Genomic DNA, 16,413 nt, shown 5'->3' with positions numbered 1-16,413 from the left:
CAAAGGGAACATTAAAAATTTCTGTGACATAGGCAAACTTAGATAGATGATTGACTTGGTAGAGTAGGTCCATCAATATGTCCTCAATATCTTCAATGTCCATACCCTCCAAACTCTTCCTAGGCATCTTTTCTGCAAAAATAGGAGAGGAATAAGGATGACATACATCAAAAACCTAAAAAAATGCTATATTTGTGTCGTCCTTACACGATTTTAAAAGCTAAAGAAGGACGTCAAAACATATATATTGCTCAAGGACGACATACATAAAGAAAAATTATATATTAAAAGTTTTGCTGTTCTAACACGATTTTAGAAGGCTCTAAAGCTCCCGGACATAAAGATTTTGTCTAGGGGAGACACTTAGACAATTATCAAAAGTTACCAAAAAGATAACATATTATATGAAGTGTCGTCCTTGTGCTATTTAAGAGAGATTGGAGAGGCATTCAACTACAATGTTTTTGCGTACAGATGACATGCTTTTAGAAAATTAGATGGAAGTTGTGTTGTCCTTACATGATTTATGAGTGTTTGAAGAGGTGTTTGTTCTCGCTGTATTTGTGTAGGGACGACATGTGTGAAAAAAAGTTATTTTTGAAGGTTGTGTCACCCTTAATTTATGAGACACCAAAGAGTCATCTGACTTCATTGTTTTTGAATAGGAACAACATGCAACAATCTTTTTTAAAAGTTGTGTCTTCCTTGCACAATTTATGAGACATCGAACGTGTATTCTAACCTTACAAAATTGTGTAGGGAAGACACATTGAAAAGAAATGCATGAAAAAAAATCGATTTTAAGAAGAAAACTGAAAAAAAAACGTACCTTTGTGCTTCTTTAGCATCATTTTGAGCTTTGAGTTCCACTTTTAGGGACAATCTCATGAGAAGTGAACAAGTCACAATGAGATGTAATGTTCTTGGTTGTGCTGCTGTCAAAATACCAAACATAATCCACAGACTCTATTAACATGCATAATAAAAAGAGGATTCCTATTGACACTATTTAATAAAAACACATCTTGGATCTTGTGAGACATTTGTAGAATCTAAAATTAAAGAAGCATATGCAATGGCTGCATTGGGGCTACATTTTCCTCTTGCTTGCAAGCTTCTTTTGCCTTAAAGCTTAGGGCATTTCTTAACAAGGCGATTGCTTGCCTTGTATAGTAATTTCATTTTAGCTTTCTTAGATTAATAATTACTATTTAAGTGAAGCAGTTACTATGGGCTTGTTATTGGAAGGAGCATTGAGGTGGTATCATTAGTATTCTTCTTCTATACTGCCATAAATAATGATTTAAAAGCATCGTACTTAGTGGTATTTTTGTCATGATTGTCCTTCTTGCAAAATTAAAGAGAAGAACATCAAATTTTACATAGCATTAGGTTTATTCTGTGTCACAATTCTCCTAGTGAAGGCACAAGTTTGATAAGAATATGACAATGCATCAAGATTTATCTGCATGAAGGTAATGAAAAAAATGACCTCCAACAACAATTAATTTCTCCTTAAGAAATATAATATTTGTGAGAAATACATCCATACTGCCCTCTTCGTGCATAATCTTTTATTCTAGCTCTCTATTGAATAAGCAAACATTGCCTCATTATGTCTCGAATATGAAGAAGCTAGTCTAGCCCATGCCTATTTTGCTTTTGATTTTTGAGTAAGTGTGAGTAATGGAATGCTTGAAGCTTGTGCATATTTAGCATTCCAATTCCTATTGCCCAATTGGAAAAAAACTCTAGTAGTAGAAATGGTAGAACTTGCACCATCATCCATGGGACCCATATCCATAGAATGTGGTCATACATTGTCTTCCTACAGTGTTTCAAATTCCCTTTTTAACATGAAAATTTTTCATAATGTATTCTCATAGTAAACACTTGTCCCTATCAATTTTTTCCTTGAAGGACAACACAAGAAAAAACATCATTATTGCTAGCCATGATTGATGATTACATCTAATGCAAAATCCAAGTTGCATGTATAAGGGAAAATGAGGGGAAAACCTACACAAAACCAATGTTTCGTATATACTACAACCCACAAAAGACTACAAAGTTCCTATTTTGCAAAAAAAAAGCACTATTAAAAAAACCTAGATAGAAGGACAAAACTACATGCAAAGTACTACAAGTAGTGAAAATGGAGGTTGAAATGAGCCCAAATCTAAATTTTGATGATAGTAAGCTCAAGTAGAATGTTAAAAAAGTATATCACCCTACAAATGAACACCACATATCATGTTGATCTAAGAAGGTGAGGCGAAACAATGATGGAAATGCTGCTTGCGATGCCAAAATCTTGCTACTTTGATATCTGCACACACAGATAGGGAAGAAGAAGGAGAACCTCAAGGGCACACAACATGGGAATTAGTACTTTTGAGTGTGTTTAGGCTACCCCTAGAATGCACAAACCAGAAAAAAAACATATTTAACAACCCAATGCCATCTAACAGGTCATTGTGGACTCTAAGACCAAAATAATAGGTACAATGGAACATATTCCTAGGTTGTGAGTAATGAAAAATCAGCTATAATCTCAAATCTTCCCAATCCAAACTTCTTTCTCAAATTTCTTGATCATATAGATGATTTTCTATAGGTTAAACCCCAAGGACAAGCCTTGACTATCTTGAGTCTATTACAACACATTGCTACCATAGTAGGGTATGCGCTTAAAGTCATAGGTAAAATAAGCTTCTTTCACCATTTGTATATGACACAGTGGTGAAAATCAACATTATAATAATCTAATACATGAAAAGTTAAAATTTCTAATTTTAATAAAGATAAATATTTGTAGATTCAAGTGTTATTTTTTCTCCTTTTGTAAATCTTGTTTTAATAAAGAAATATAGACTATTATGTATTTTCTAGATAGCCAAGATGTGGAATGGTATACACATCTAAATAGACTTAAAGAAGGTAATGTACTTGTTGTATATAACCTTGTACAGATTTTGAACATAGTAATAGAAGCTAAATTCCCTTATACATGAGAAGGATCAATAATTCTTAATAGCACGACAAATACAACTGAAGAATTTTTTGTTACAACCATGGGATTTGTTTCAAGATAAAAAAATCATGAATTTCAAAAAATTAATAAATAATTGAGTTTGATTACATTGAAAATGTCATTTTTACAAATAGTGATTCTAGATTGCACAAAATTTAGGAGGAATTAGGATATCCCCTTTGTACTAAGCTTTGAAGTTCATCTTCCCAAACATGAGCTCCACCTGTGGCTGGTGATTCCTGTACCACATGTTGCTATTTAAAAACCAATGAAAAGTTCAGTTAGTTGAATGAACTTAGTTTAAGAATTCATCAATTACCAATAATTTGACTAAATTAAGCAAGAACAAATGAACTGAATAAGAAATTATCTTTATGGAAAATAACTATTGTTCGTGAAAAATGTGTTTCATCTAAAACTTGAGAGTCATAAAGAGATGCTCCAATAAATACCTGTTGCATGTCCAATACAAGAGGAATTGATAGATGCTGGTGTTGAAGTTGATTGCGATGAGGATGTTGATCATGATTTACATTTCCGATCATGCTTGTTTGGCTTATATGATGCATCAATTGAGCATTTGGATTGCTAACAAAGGGGGTTGCATCATAATCATCTCTAGGAGGAGAGCTTATTGTTGATAACTTCATTGATAAAAACTACACAACACCAAAATGCACAAAATTTAGCAGTTGTATGAATTTCCTTCAAAGATACTTGATACATATGTATTAAATAAATTGATGTAAAAAGAACGTATAGAAAAATTATTTCTTTGAACATCCTATCTACACCTGAAATGGCGATCTTACTATTTATGGAGTGTTCAAATTGGAACAGGAATTGTTAACCTATATATTTGCAAGACACAACTTTTTGGTGCCATAATTTTGTCCTAGTTTGTCACCATGCACATATGAATTCATCTATTTTGGTATCTAGCTATACTTAGTGGAAGGTGTGAATCATGTGATACAAAAAGCGACAAACGATTATTAATAAATTTGTCGCTTTGTTGTCTTGATGTTGAATAAATAAGATTTTGTGCCAAATAAAATTTTGGTTTATCTTCTTAGCTAGAAATTTAGCTAACTTTATCCTTGAAGAATTTAAGAATGTGTTATTGAAACATTATGCTAAAGAGATGAGATGGTTAATTTGATTACTATAAACCTACACAATACAAATGCTGAAATTAAAGTTTCAGCCATTTTACTTATGATATATAATGTTATTCGAAGGTATAGAACATGATTGTGATTCCATTCATATTACACATTCATACTATAAGAATTAAGAAGAAACACAAGAAATATGAAAATTCAAACTTAGATTACTGTAGAGATGATAATACTAGCAATTGGTTCCCTATTTGTGGATAATAGCTCCCTTCCTAAAGTCAACTCTATCCTGGGAACAGGGAATTCACCTATTGCTAGCTCTCTTTCCCATTGTGGCTTGACTATGATTCTACAAGCCTAAAAGTTCTAATTCTCTATTCCAAATCCCATCATAATGTGGCACACTCTCTAGAGTTGAGATTCATGTTGCAGTATCACTATATAGAGATTGTCCATGTGCAAGAAAATCTTTCTAGTTTAGGTTCTAGCATAGCTCAAGAATTGGTAATGTGCCATTTTATAGATTTTATCCAAGGTAAAAATGAGCAATGTGAAACTAGTGATCAAGTCTATTCATCTTGACTATTGGCTCAACTTCAGGATCCAATTTCTCATTGACTTCCTATTTGATGAAAACCTCTAACAAGAGCAAAGCAAAAAATATTAATTGCACTCTAGCCCTCATTTGATGACATTATCCTCACCTTTTTAAATCAAAAGTATTTTAGCCTTTGTAGTTTTGACCACATTCTCACATGGTTATTTGAGAAACCATGAGGGATTTTCTTTGGCTTGATATCAACCAAGCAATAAGAGGCAGGTATATGAATGCCTGAAGATGTGGCTACCAATTTTTGCTTTGAGTTTAGACATTGACAAGATCATTTTTCTTGATTTTACTTTTTTGGGAGGACCCTCTTTGTCTACACCATCATTTTGGACAAATCATTTGGTGATCACTGAAATATAATACCTTGCAAATTACATAATAGGCTTAGAATGTGATAGAGGTAATAGAAATATCCAACACTAGCTCTTTATTCTAGGTTTTTCACACATGCACCTAGCCCATTCATTGTGGATGTATATGCAACCACATATGATGCACATGTGCCATAATGTGCACAACTAGTCCTGGACACACCTTCATAAGGTGCCCATGATGGTGTGTACACTTGAGGAGGTGTAGCTATCATGGGTAGTTAGGTGACGAACGTTTAAATCATTTGAAAGTTGAATGGCTTAATCCAAGTGCACACCGTGATTAGAAATTAGGAAAGTGACTCGGGTGAAAACCCTTTTTTCTTCTTGATGATATAGCTTTGATACATGCTTTGCACCTTGGATATTTTGCCACAGATTATTCATGCATTTGCCTTACATCCTTAAGAGATTACTTTTGACATAGTGTCCTGCCCATAGTGTCTATTATTGCACTATGGATGATATGGAAGACTATATGTATGCATTTTAAGTTCATCTCAACATATACCCTCAATGACATATGATTAGACATTGTACACCCTTTTTATAGCCATTGTGATAGATCAACATGCCCTTTCTAAGGTAATTACGGAGTTTTGTTTGGACCTTTCTAGGACGACCATATCTCACTGTGACTTTTTCCTACTTGGAATAAGGTCAAATCACATGGTGGTCTAATCCACTTGCACAACTCATTTTCATGACTCTTTTAGGCCACTTTGCTTTTGGAGCCTCTACATATCTCTTGTGAGATTTTCTACGGTTCTATCTCAATTCTATGATGACAAACTAAGCTGAGCATCCCCATGGACTTATGTACTAAAAAACACAATCATGCTTTTGTCCTTTCTTCATATATCAATGGGACCAAATGAAATACTTCACGTGCTGTATGTTAAGCTAGTCAAACAGATTTGATGCTTAAGGTATACAGACACCTTGACAAAAACATTTATGAAGGGACTCTTTCCTAGTGCCCCAAAACCTTGTTTGCATGGAAAGGATGGGAGCTTAAGCCAGATTTCAAAGAAGGGGACAAAATCAAGCATGTATCGATATCTATGTTCTCCACTCTTATTGAAGAACATTCTTTTGTAATTGGGGGAAATGATGGAGGTGTCCACTACATGTAAACCCTCCATACCATGCGCGTCCAAGGACTAATTCAAAACACCCCATTTCTCTAGATGTATCATGAATATAACACACCCTTTCCTAGTTCAATATGTGTATGCCCCCTTTGTGGGTATAAATAACCTCTTAGTTGAGATCATGATGTGCTCTCTATGTGCTATGTTTACATAGCATGTATTTTGCAAGTGACCCCCCAAGGGGAAATGTGTGTGGTGTGATACATGAAGGGCGAGCCTCCTTCTTTTTCCCATGGCATGATATATTAGTATGAAGGAAATCCTCAGTCACTATAGGCTCTTGTGATGCATCATGAAGAAATCATGTTGCATACCATCTTTCAAACTGCTTTTTGATGGCTTGCATCCATTACAAGCTCAATATCTAGCTTCTATGAGTCCTTTGTGTGTGTGTGTGTGTGTGTGTGTGTGTGTGAGAGAGAGAGAGAGAGAGAGAGAGAGAGAGAGAGAGAGAGAGAGAGAGAGAGAGAGAGAGGGAGACGCAGTGGAGGAAATTTAGTTGGAAGAGGGTGATTTGACTATTATGCTAGTTAAGCATCCAAGTCAGACGATCCTTAATCTATGGTTATCATCTCATTTCTATTTTGTATACTCGTGGAGAAATCTAGCATATGCAGTGATATTGGGGCCTCTTAGGGTAGAGGTGTTCTTCTTGTAGTATTTAGAAAGATGGGGCCTATTGTTTATTGGAACATAGATATGTAAGTAAACAAGATAGAGGGATATATTTTCATTCCATGTTGGCTCAAATGATCTAACCGTTTATGCCACATAGAGGCATTTAACTATTTGCACTTATGTTTACAACCTAATTTGAACTATATATAGATACAACCAATAAAGCATCCACAAGTTATTGTCTCTACACAAGACAAAATATCCCTTTTGAATCTTCCATGTGTTATTGCCAAAGCGTGTATGATTGCCATAACCATCCAAATGCCTATCACAAATAATATTCTTGGGGAGGTTTGTTTGGCACATGTTTCATATTCATGATAGCATACATAGGACCAGACCATTTGGCAAGCCTCATATATAATCTCCTACACCAGCTATCACAAGAAATATTTTTGCCCAAGTGAATGTGTCCATGTGTACTATCATATGTAGACAACCACTCTCTATGAAAAAACAAGGATATGCTAGAGTCCTATATCTAACGTTTTGCTTGTTAGCAAACATGAGGGTGATGAAGAGACCAACAAGATGTCACCATTATCATTGGTGACTACATTGACTTCTTCAACCTTCACCTTTCTCTTAACCTCTTTCTTGAGATCCTCTCACTTTTCCTTCTTTTCCTTCCAACAATCCTCCTTAATATGGCCCTTTTTCTTGAAATGATAGCACTCAATGTCTTTCTTATCGCAAGATTTACTACAATTTTCCACAAAACTTACTTATTCTATCGAACCTTCCCATGAAAGATTTTCTACCATTTCACATTAGTAAAAGCTGCATTTGGCTTGCCTTGTTCAATAAATTTTTCATTTTAGTCTCCTGATAAAGGTAGAAAGTTGCAATTTGGTTTCCTTGATCAACATAATTTCAAATAATCTCCTCTAAAAGAAATCTTTTAGCCACACCATCAATGTATGTGGCATAGCAAAGAGGTGCAAAATTTATATTTTGCAATCACACACGTGTCCCATGATGAAGGTAGAAAGCATAATAAGCATACAACCTCCATTTCTACATGTAAGCTCAAGCTACGAGCTGGCAATAGAGCATCAAAATAAGCGGTTGAGCATAAGGACTTTTTTATTATCCTTTCTCATTTCTCCCTCGTGTGTCGGTAGTGCTACACTCATCCCTAGGTTTCTTGGGAGGTATCAAAAACAATCTTTGATTTGGGTGACTTCTTTGGGAGATCATGCGGCTAGGAATTTTTTGAGTCCTTCGAAATGAACTTGTGTTGCTAGATTTTAGTTTTGGGCATGTTTTGGCCTTTGCTGTAGAGATTCAAAGCATTCACATATAAGAACCCAAGGTTTGGGTTTTTGCAAATCTTACATTCTCACAAAGCTCAATTGGTGTTGCACTTTTCATAGCCACTATAAAGTAGTGTGAAGCATTTTATTGGGTGTTTGTATGCTTATTGTGGTTATAGGCTATGATAGATAAATATAATTTGTGCTCCACTACACGGTTTGTAGACCTTTGATTTTCTGCAAACATATCTAACAATGATGGAATCAATGCTATTGTCAGTGAGAAGTTAGACAAGAACAAATTCCATGCCTAGAAGTTTAGAATGACTAATTTCCTAACAGATCAAGGTTATCGGGGAAGGTAAACATGAAAATGCACCAATGTTGCCAAAGGAGAATCCTACTCAAGTATAGGTAAAAGCCTTCCTACATTTGGAACAAGGGAGCACGGAAGGTCACATATTGCTTGTTCGTCAGTATGAAGAATACTCGGGGTGGGTCATATATGTAAACCCTTTTTATCACATGCATTCAAAGCATATTTTAAAAACCCCTTACCCATAGATTTTCCATACCTTCCTATTCAATCTGCCTAGAACTCCTTTATTTAGTACCCTATTGCATGTTAAATAAGGGTAAAATCTATGGTTTAAAGACCCCTTATGTTGAACTTACATGTTATATTAATATATTTATGGGCGACACCCCAAGGGAGAATACCATGATTATGTATACACAAGATGCCAATTTTTCCAAGGATTGACACGGTCTACCTACGAAGAATGATGGCCACTTATCTAGCCAACTCACTTACTAGTAGTTTCAAAGTCACCATTGTACACAATTCTTATTTTGGTGCATTTCCCACTCATGTTTTGTAGACCTTTTGTTTCTGACATACCAGAGGGCCCATAGGGGGAGGTGATTATCCCTTCCAAATATTAGCCATGTTACATGGTCGGGCAAGGGCCGCATACACCACAGGAGGAGGATGCACTCGAATGTCCAAGGGAAAGAGCCCTAGCAACGTGAACACCATGTGAGCACAAGGTGTCCATCTAGAGTGTGACCCAGTGGGGGAATTTTAGTTTTAGTAATATAAAATACTCTCACAGAATGTGAGAATTGCCAAAAAAAAAAGTTTGCATGAACTTCTGTACATTAGTCAATTATTCTAAAGAAGGGCAATATCACTTGACATATGCTACAATAAGGTCTTAGTAGCACTCATGGACGTTCTTTTGTAACATCAGAGGTAGGAATGCCCGCATTGCTACATAAAAAAAGGTCTTATAGTAAGTGAGTCTCACAACATATTGATACATTTAAGGTGCAAAACTTTACCAAGGTTATCTATGGCTCTTTGGCCACATCAACCATGATTTGATGTGCATGATAGGACCTATTAAGAAACCATGATTTTAATTAGTATCTTCTCCTTATATATGGATTAGTTGCTACTAGTGATAGCTGATACAAGTGTAGCTACCTAGGGTGACAACAACATTATTTAAAAAACTCTACAATTATTTAATGAGTATCTTTTTTTAATGGGCTATATTATGTAACCTATTGTAGAATCTCCTCCATCACTTTACCTCATCTCAATAATGAAAGGAACACAATGAATGTTTTGCATCAGTTTCTAAACCAATATACATACCTCCACTTGTCTTTGTAATGATTGCACATAGTTAATTATCTCATCGAGCATCACTGCCTTACCTGTTATCTATGTAAAATTTTAACAACACATAATATCTTGTAAGTAGGATTATATACACATTAAAAAAAACACAGAATAGAAGTCCCAAAATTGCAACTTACAAATCCAATAAATTGTGATATACCTTGTTGCATCCTGGAACCAAGTCTTGCAAGAATTTCATTCGCTCGCTTATTTTTTCTCGTCTAACCTGAACATTGCAAAGTTTTTCCTTTCACATTGGTATAAGACATCATGAATTTTTTTAATGATCTAATCATGTTCATTACTAAGTGCAATGTAAAGAAAAAGTACAAAAGAACCTTGAATGATGTACATAAAGACACCAACCTCTTATGTAAACATAGCTCCTTGAGTCCTCTCCCACTCTCTCTCTCTCTCTCTCTCTCTCTCTCTCTCTCTCTCAAGGCCTCTTAGAATAAGGGGGTCACAACTAGCTTTGTATGTGTGTATGGAAATGCCTTCTTTCCTAGCTAATTACCCATCCTTGGGCTGATGTGTGAGAAGTACTCTCCCTCTTTCTATACCTAGTAAAAGGGTAAGTAGCAAGCCAAATATATCATCTTTAAGATGCTCTTTAAATATGCCTTCATACAAAGTTTGTATTAGGTATGTAAAGTAGTTAATTGAGATGTTTACAAAAGAAAAAGCCACTAAGATCAAACGAGTGAGATTTCACAAGTTCTACCAAGGTTGTTGTGTTCACCAAATATAGCATGCAAGAAACCATCAGGCGCTGACAAATCCTTTGATTATCTACAACGAAAATAAAACTGTGTGTGTGTGTGTGTATGAGAGAGAGAGAGAGAGAGAGAGAAAGAGAGAGAGAGAGCATACCCTTTCAGCAAGGCTATGACTATCTGTGGCTTGGCCTCTCCTTGCTCGGACATGAATGTAGTCTTGCTTTGAAGCTAAAAGTTGAGGTTCAACGCTGGGAGATGTCTCCGTTGATGGTTTTGTCGTGGGGGCTGTTTGCAAATTTGCATTGTTGACTTTCTGATCCGAGCGATCTCCATCATCAAAGATGTTTATTAAGGGGCTATTGTTGGTGCTCATCTCCGCTTCGATATTAGGAACTGAATCAACCTGCTTTGCATTGTGATGAATGATGATGTTATAAAAATAATAAAAAGCATCCAACTATCCAAGGAGTGTGAGTGATGTGTGAAATGTGTGTGTGTGTGTGTGTGTGTCTGTGAGAGAGAGAGAGAGAGAGAGAGAGAGAGAGAGAGAGAGAGAGAGAGAGAGAGAGAGAGAGAGAGAGAGAGAGAGAGAGAGAGAGAGATGTTTGCGGGTCGCTGTGACGGACGTCCATAGCATAGCTCTCAAGCATCAACATAAAATTATCGATACAGGGGAAGCGACTCGGATGAGGCATGGAAACTCACTAGGGTGTCAATCCTAATGAAGTGAACTCGAAGAGATGCAACTACTAACTCTATATGCAAATCAAACGCACTAAAGCCAAGTAATCTACCTATGTCCTTCTACACAGCTCTACAGTCATCACACCCGTTCACCATGCAAATCATATCGGAATCGCACGAAACTTGAAGGGGAGCTACAGGGGACTGTCAAGAACATATCCTATCACTGTCACAGCATTCTAGAGAGGTACAAAGATCGCGATCGTTTGTCCCACAGTACGCAAAAATAGTAAACGGATGATGCTAAAGGGTCGTTTTTGGGTCCCTAAAGCCTCTCCTAGGGTCAAAACAACATAAAATACGCATTTAAAACTCAAAACAGCGATTTAACGCCTAAACGGATGCATTTAAAACCTTCACCGAATCTTGAATGCTTACACTTGAATGAAAGAGCAGAGTAAGAGGAACACAATGCAAGAAACAAAACTGAATTTGGATTACCGTAGCCACAGAAGCGATGATTACAAGTTGGAGCAAAGAGGTAGCTCTCTATGCGTAACGCAATAGTCCCTTATCTTCAAAAAATAATCTCCCTTTCCCACTAACCTTAGTGTATTATATACCTAGGGCTTTCTAAAGTGGCCGGCGGCCAACTTCTCATGGACCTTTACATACATCATTGGAAAAATTACATTTTTGACTTAGACTTGACATAGACGACTATAATTAGGCTTTTACAGGGTTTGATGTATTAAACATTGGAAAAATAATGTGACCACATCAAAACTTTGGCCGGCTGACCCAACGGGCGCCTTGACTGGGTGGGCACTTGTATGTTGTTATCACCTCCAAACACTCCCCCCTGCCTAGCTCGTGTCGTCTCTTTACACGACCATTTGTAGTCTAGTCTTCTTGTTGATGAGACTCCCCCCTTCCTTGATTGAGTTATACCTGGCATGTTTTGCTTGTTCAAATGGGGTGCCCATTTGCCTTTGATGGATGAACATGTGTTCTTCGTGATTTGGATGTTGTGGACGAGGCATTTGTGCATGTTGTTGCACGTCCTGATTTACCTTTCCATCTTGGTCGATGATACCTGCTTCTTTGGATAGTTTGCTTCCTTGTGCAATTGACTTTTTATTGGAGCTCGTACCTCAAAATGTTTGAGAGTTTGACGTGTGTGCACTGGCATCTCCAATTTGATTTTGTTTGACACTTTGTCAATAGAGCTTTGTTGGTATCTTTGAAGATAAGAGCTGCTCTTGTCGAAGCGTAGTTGAGAACAATGTGGCCCCAAGTCTTTATCTCTGAATGACCAAAGGGAAAAACCCAATGGGAAAAAATGTCTTTGGTATACGCTCTTATTGGGGTTGAACACTTGGAAGTTGAGTACCCGTTCATGCAATGTGAGTGCTTGGGAGAAATAAAGTAAGAGTGCGTAATGCAAGTGCCAATTATGGGACACTCTATATGCACACAAGAGTTCTTTCAAGAAAATCATGCGGTGTGAAAAATGAGTTGTTGGGTGCTTCAAGGAACAAATGTAGCGCATGTGATATCCAAGGACATCTCAATAGCTCCCACATTTCCAAGAAGGGTTTTTGATGTTGAAGCTTCTCCACTCATTACTCACTATGTACAGTGCGTGAGTGTCTTTTGGACTCTCTTTTTCACTTTACCAAACTTAAAATACATAGACTTGGACTCTTATGCGCACCTATACCAGCATGAGCAACACAACATAAATATGCTCAACTCCTCCACCTTGAGCAGTACCTAGAATAGCTAAGACTCTTACACCACAGAGAATATTACTTGAAGCTTTGGGACTAATGCCTTGCTCATTTAGTGGCTCAGCTGCCCGACTCTTGAGTTTTATGCCATGTATTTTTAATGGCGACTTGGACTTACCTGTTCATGGCCTGAAACCCAATGCCATAAGTTCTTGAGATTAAGGTCTCTATCATTGTGTTGGTCTTTGGATGCCACCATCTTTTCAAGTAAGTTGGCATACTTCGACTCCTCTAGCTTCTTTTGGTGCATGGGATGTTCCGTAAGGAGGCCGCATTGTTGTACCTTTACTTTTCCTTCTTTGTGAGGAGCCTGAGTTTTCAATAGTGGCTTTGGGACCCACTTTGTTCTTGCTTCATGAGTTGCTCCCTTGACTTGATGGACACTAGGCTTTTGTATCCATACTTGACTATTACCATTGTAAAAGCCTTGCTTTTGTAGTAGAAGACGAGGGATCCATTTTGAGGTTGTTTCTCCCTTGGTTGTGCTTAGTCTCCATTGGCTCTTTGTTGTTGTTGATTGTCTTTGTGTGGGGTCCTTCGCTACTTGGTTGGTCTTAGTGGCTCTAGGTTGAGCAACTACTTTGGGTAACCATATTTGGGTGTTACCTTCATAGAATCCTTGTGCTTCAAGTAACTTCACTGGAATCATCCGCTGATTCACCTGTTTGTGTTGGGTATCTTCGTTGAAGTCTGATTTCGGTACCCAAACTTTTCGCGTTGCCTGCTTGGAAGGTCTTTTTGTTTGCCTTTTGTTGGTGTTCTTTCGCTTGCCTGAGTATTTTGTATTTCGTTGATAGCGCGTCTTGTTCCTTGTAGAACTCGTTGGTTGAGGTGAGTAGGTCCAGGCTGTTACTTTAGGCTTTTTGGCCCAAACATTAGTGTTTCCTTGGAAGTAGCCTTGAGAAATGATTGACTCATTTGATGCTATCCACCTTGTCACCTTTTGTTGTTGTGGTTGAACCCGTGTTTCATGTATCCAAACTGGGTCTTTGACTTGGATGTGCTCTTTGGATACCAACAGTTGGTTGACATTCTTCGGCTTCTTCTGGATGCTTTTTTGTGATGGAAACTTTGGTTGATAGAGTTTTTTCTTTGGTTTCCATTGCATTGTTGATGCTGTGGCTCTTGATGTAGAGGCTTCGTGGGAAATTTTATGGAAGCTCGTTGAAGGTAAAGTCTTGTGGCGAGGTTGATATACTTCAATGTTTACCTTTGCTTTAACTTTTTCTGTGATGGTTGGCGATTTCTTCTCTGCATGGATTTGAGAAGCTTCATGGAGTCTCACCGTTGTTGTTGTTGAAGCTTTTGATTGTTGTCAAAAGAAGATGTTCCTCCATCTTTTTGTCAGGACCAGACTCTCTTTAATATGATGGGAGTTGATTATGTGGAAAGTATCTTTATACTCCCCGGTACTCAATTTGAGTACAGCTTCTGCCACTCCAAAGCTAGGAATCGGCATTTTTGAACTTGTGTAAACTGTTTCTTCTAGCTCATTGATTGGTGGCTTTCCCATCATGATCCACGTTCCATAAGTCATTAGATTCTTAGTAGCATAAGGATCAATTGCGGCCGAACATGTAACCTTGAGCCCTGTTTGTCCGCATAAATTGAATTTGATCATCGTTGGAGATAGTCCATCTTCTTCCTTGTCCCTGTTCTTCTTTTCATCTTGCGTTTGTTGAAGATTTGCCGTTGAACTTGGAAGCTTAACTCCTTCATCTACTTTCATTTGCACTTTTTCGGGAGTCGTCTTCTTTGAAACAGCTTTTGTTGTTTCTTTAGGTATGTCAATAATGACATATTCACGTTGTTTCTCTGCTTTCTTCATGTGCACTTTGGCATCATGCTCCCTGACGTAGCTATCTGTTTCACCTTTTCTGCCTTCACACTCACAAATCTCGTTAGCTTTCTTCAACATCTTTATCGTAAATACAGGAGTTATATCATACCCTTCCTCATCACAAAGTTTAGTCAGGGTCACCTCATTCACACACACATCAAGAGTCGCCAGTATTTGATCCCATCCAAAGGGTTCAAATAATTTCTCTGGAAAGGGTTCCGGTATGTAAGCTTCATTGTCCATTGATCTTTCTAGGATGCAATCCTCCTTCACTGAGCTTCCACACTTCGAAGCACCACACATCCAAAGTTCTTGTTTGGTTTGTAGCCACACAGGTATCTCTTTCCCATTGATTATAGTAGAGTCAATTTCTTCTAAAGGAGTTCTATTCACATCTCTATAGCTATGGTCTTTTATGCTTATTTTTGTGGTGATCTTTATATGTCTCAAGTAGATATAGTCATAGCCCCAATCTTGAACCATCTTAAGTTGACGCATGAAAGGTCTTCCTAAAATGATATCAAAATTGTTCCTTTTTCCAAAATCTACTATTGCAATTCCACAAGAAGTCACAATAATTTGCTCTAGGATACCCAGAGGTTTTTCCTTGTATCCATCTGCGAGTTGCAGCTTCATTCTAGTTTTCCTAAGCGCTGGTCTACCCCATTTTTCCCAAATGTCTTTTGTGGCTATGCCTACTCTAGCCCCACTATGAAGTACATCCAATGTTTTAACTCCTTTGTATTCCACAGGTAAGGTGGTGTTTCCTTCTTCTCCTTCGCAATATTCCCCCACCTTGTTTATTGGCACAGGTTTAGCGTTTGCACTTTCTTGTTGAGTTTTGTTTGATTGTTCATTTGAGGGTAGATCTTGAAGAGGTATCTTTAATCCCATCTTCCCCAAATTGCTGCCTACTTCATCCCATACATGTGGTCTAATCTTAAGCAGTTCAGATACAGTAATGGTGCACTGTATTGGAGCTGACATCAACTCTTGCATACTCTTTGTATCCATCATCTTGGATATGGTTTTCCTCCAAGATGGAACCACTCTAGTCTCTGAGTCTACCTCATGTTCTCCTATGTATGAGGGTAAGGTCTTCAAGGACTCTGGTTTGAAACTTTCGTCCCTGCATCTCCGTTTAGAGATTGAATGTCTCCCTGATAGACTTCATGCCCTGTATTGACCTCAGTTATGGGTGCAGATTGGAAAGTCGCACTTCCATCTTTTGCACTTCTAATTGCTTCCCACAATTCATTTGGCCATGGCTCATCTATCTCTGGGATAGGTGCCATAAATTGTGATCTTGACCTTGCATCATTAGTGGTGTTGGCCACTACTTGATCATCTAGTTGAATTTCTAGGTTGTTGGTTTCTTGTGTTGTAGTCTTTGCTTGCACATCCTTTTGTGATTCTAGCTCAATGTTTCTTTGAGTTAATGTTTCAACAACCTTTGCCTTAGG

The 16,413-nt window shown here is 37.4% G+C and overlaps 1 protein-coding gene across 5 annotated transcripts in view; it reads right to left on the bottom strand.

The window, feature by feature from the left end:
* Positions 1-3,077: 3,077 nt before the first annotated feature.
* The window catches only part of LOC147460380 (uncharacterized), a 47,654-nt gene continuing 34,318 nt past the window's right edge, over positions 3,078-16,413 (bottom strand). The window contains exons 2-6 of one of the 5 annotated variants that reach the window (XM_086511467.1): positions 10,788-11,036; positions 10,075-10,140; positions 9,888-9,956; positions 3,487-3,693; positions 3,078-3,273 (exon numbers count right to left, since the gene is read on the bottom strand). In XM_086511467.1, the coding sequence (XP_086367593.1) occupies positions 3,190-3,273; positions 3,487-3,693; positions 9,888-9,956; positions 10,075-10,140; positions 10,788-11,036 (675 nt within the window). In that variant the 3' untranslated portion in view covers positions 3,078-3,189. The other 4 variants (XM_086511466.1, XM_086511469.1, XM_086511470.1 and 1 more) reach the window with 4 other exon arrangements.

The sequence above is a fragment of the Adiantum capillus-veneris genome, chromosome 4, assembly GCF_014529385.1.
Source record: "Adiantum capillus-veneris isolate H3 chromosome 4, ASM1452938v2, whole genome shotgun sequence".
In the NCBI taxonomy this organism is placed as follows: Eukaryota; Viridiplantae; Streptophyta; class Polypodiopsida; order Polypodiales; family Pteridaceae; genus Adiantum; species Adiantum capillus-veneris.
Note: the sequence above shows the minus strand (reverse complement) of the source record. Positions and strands in the feature narration are given on the sequence as shown.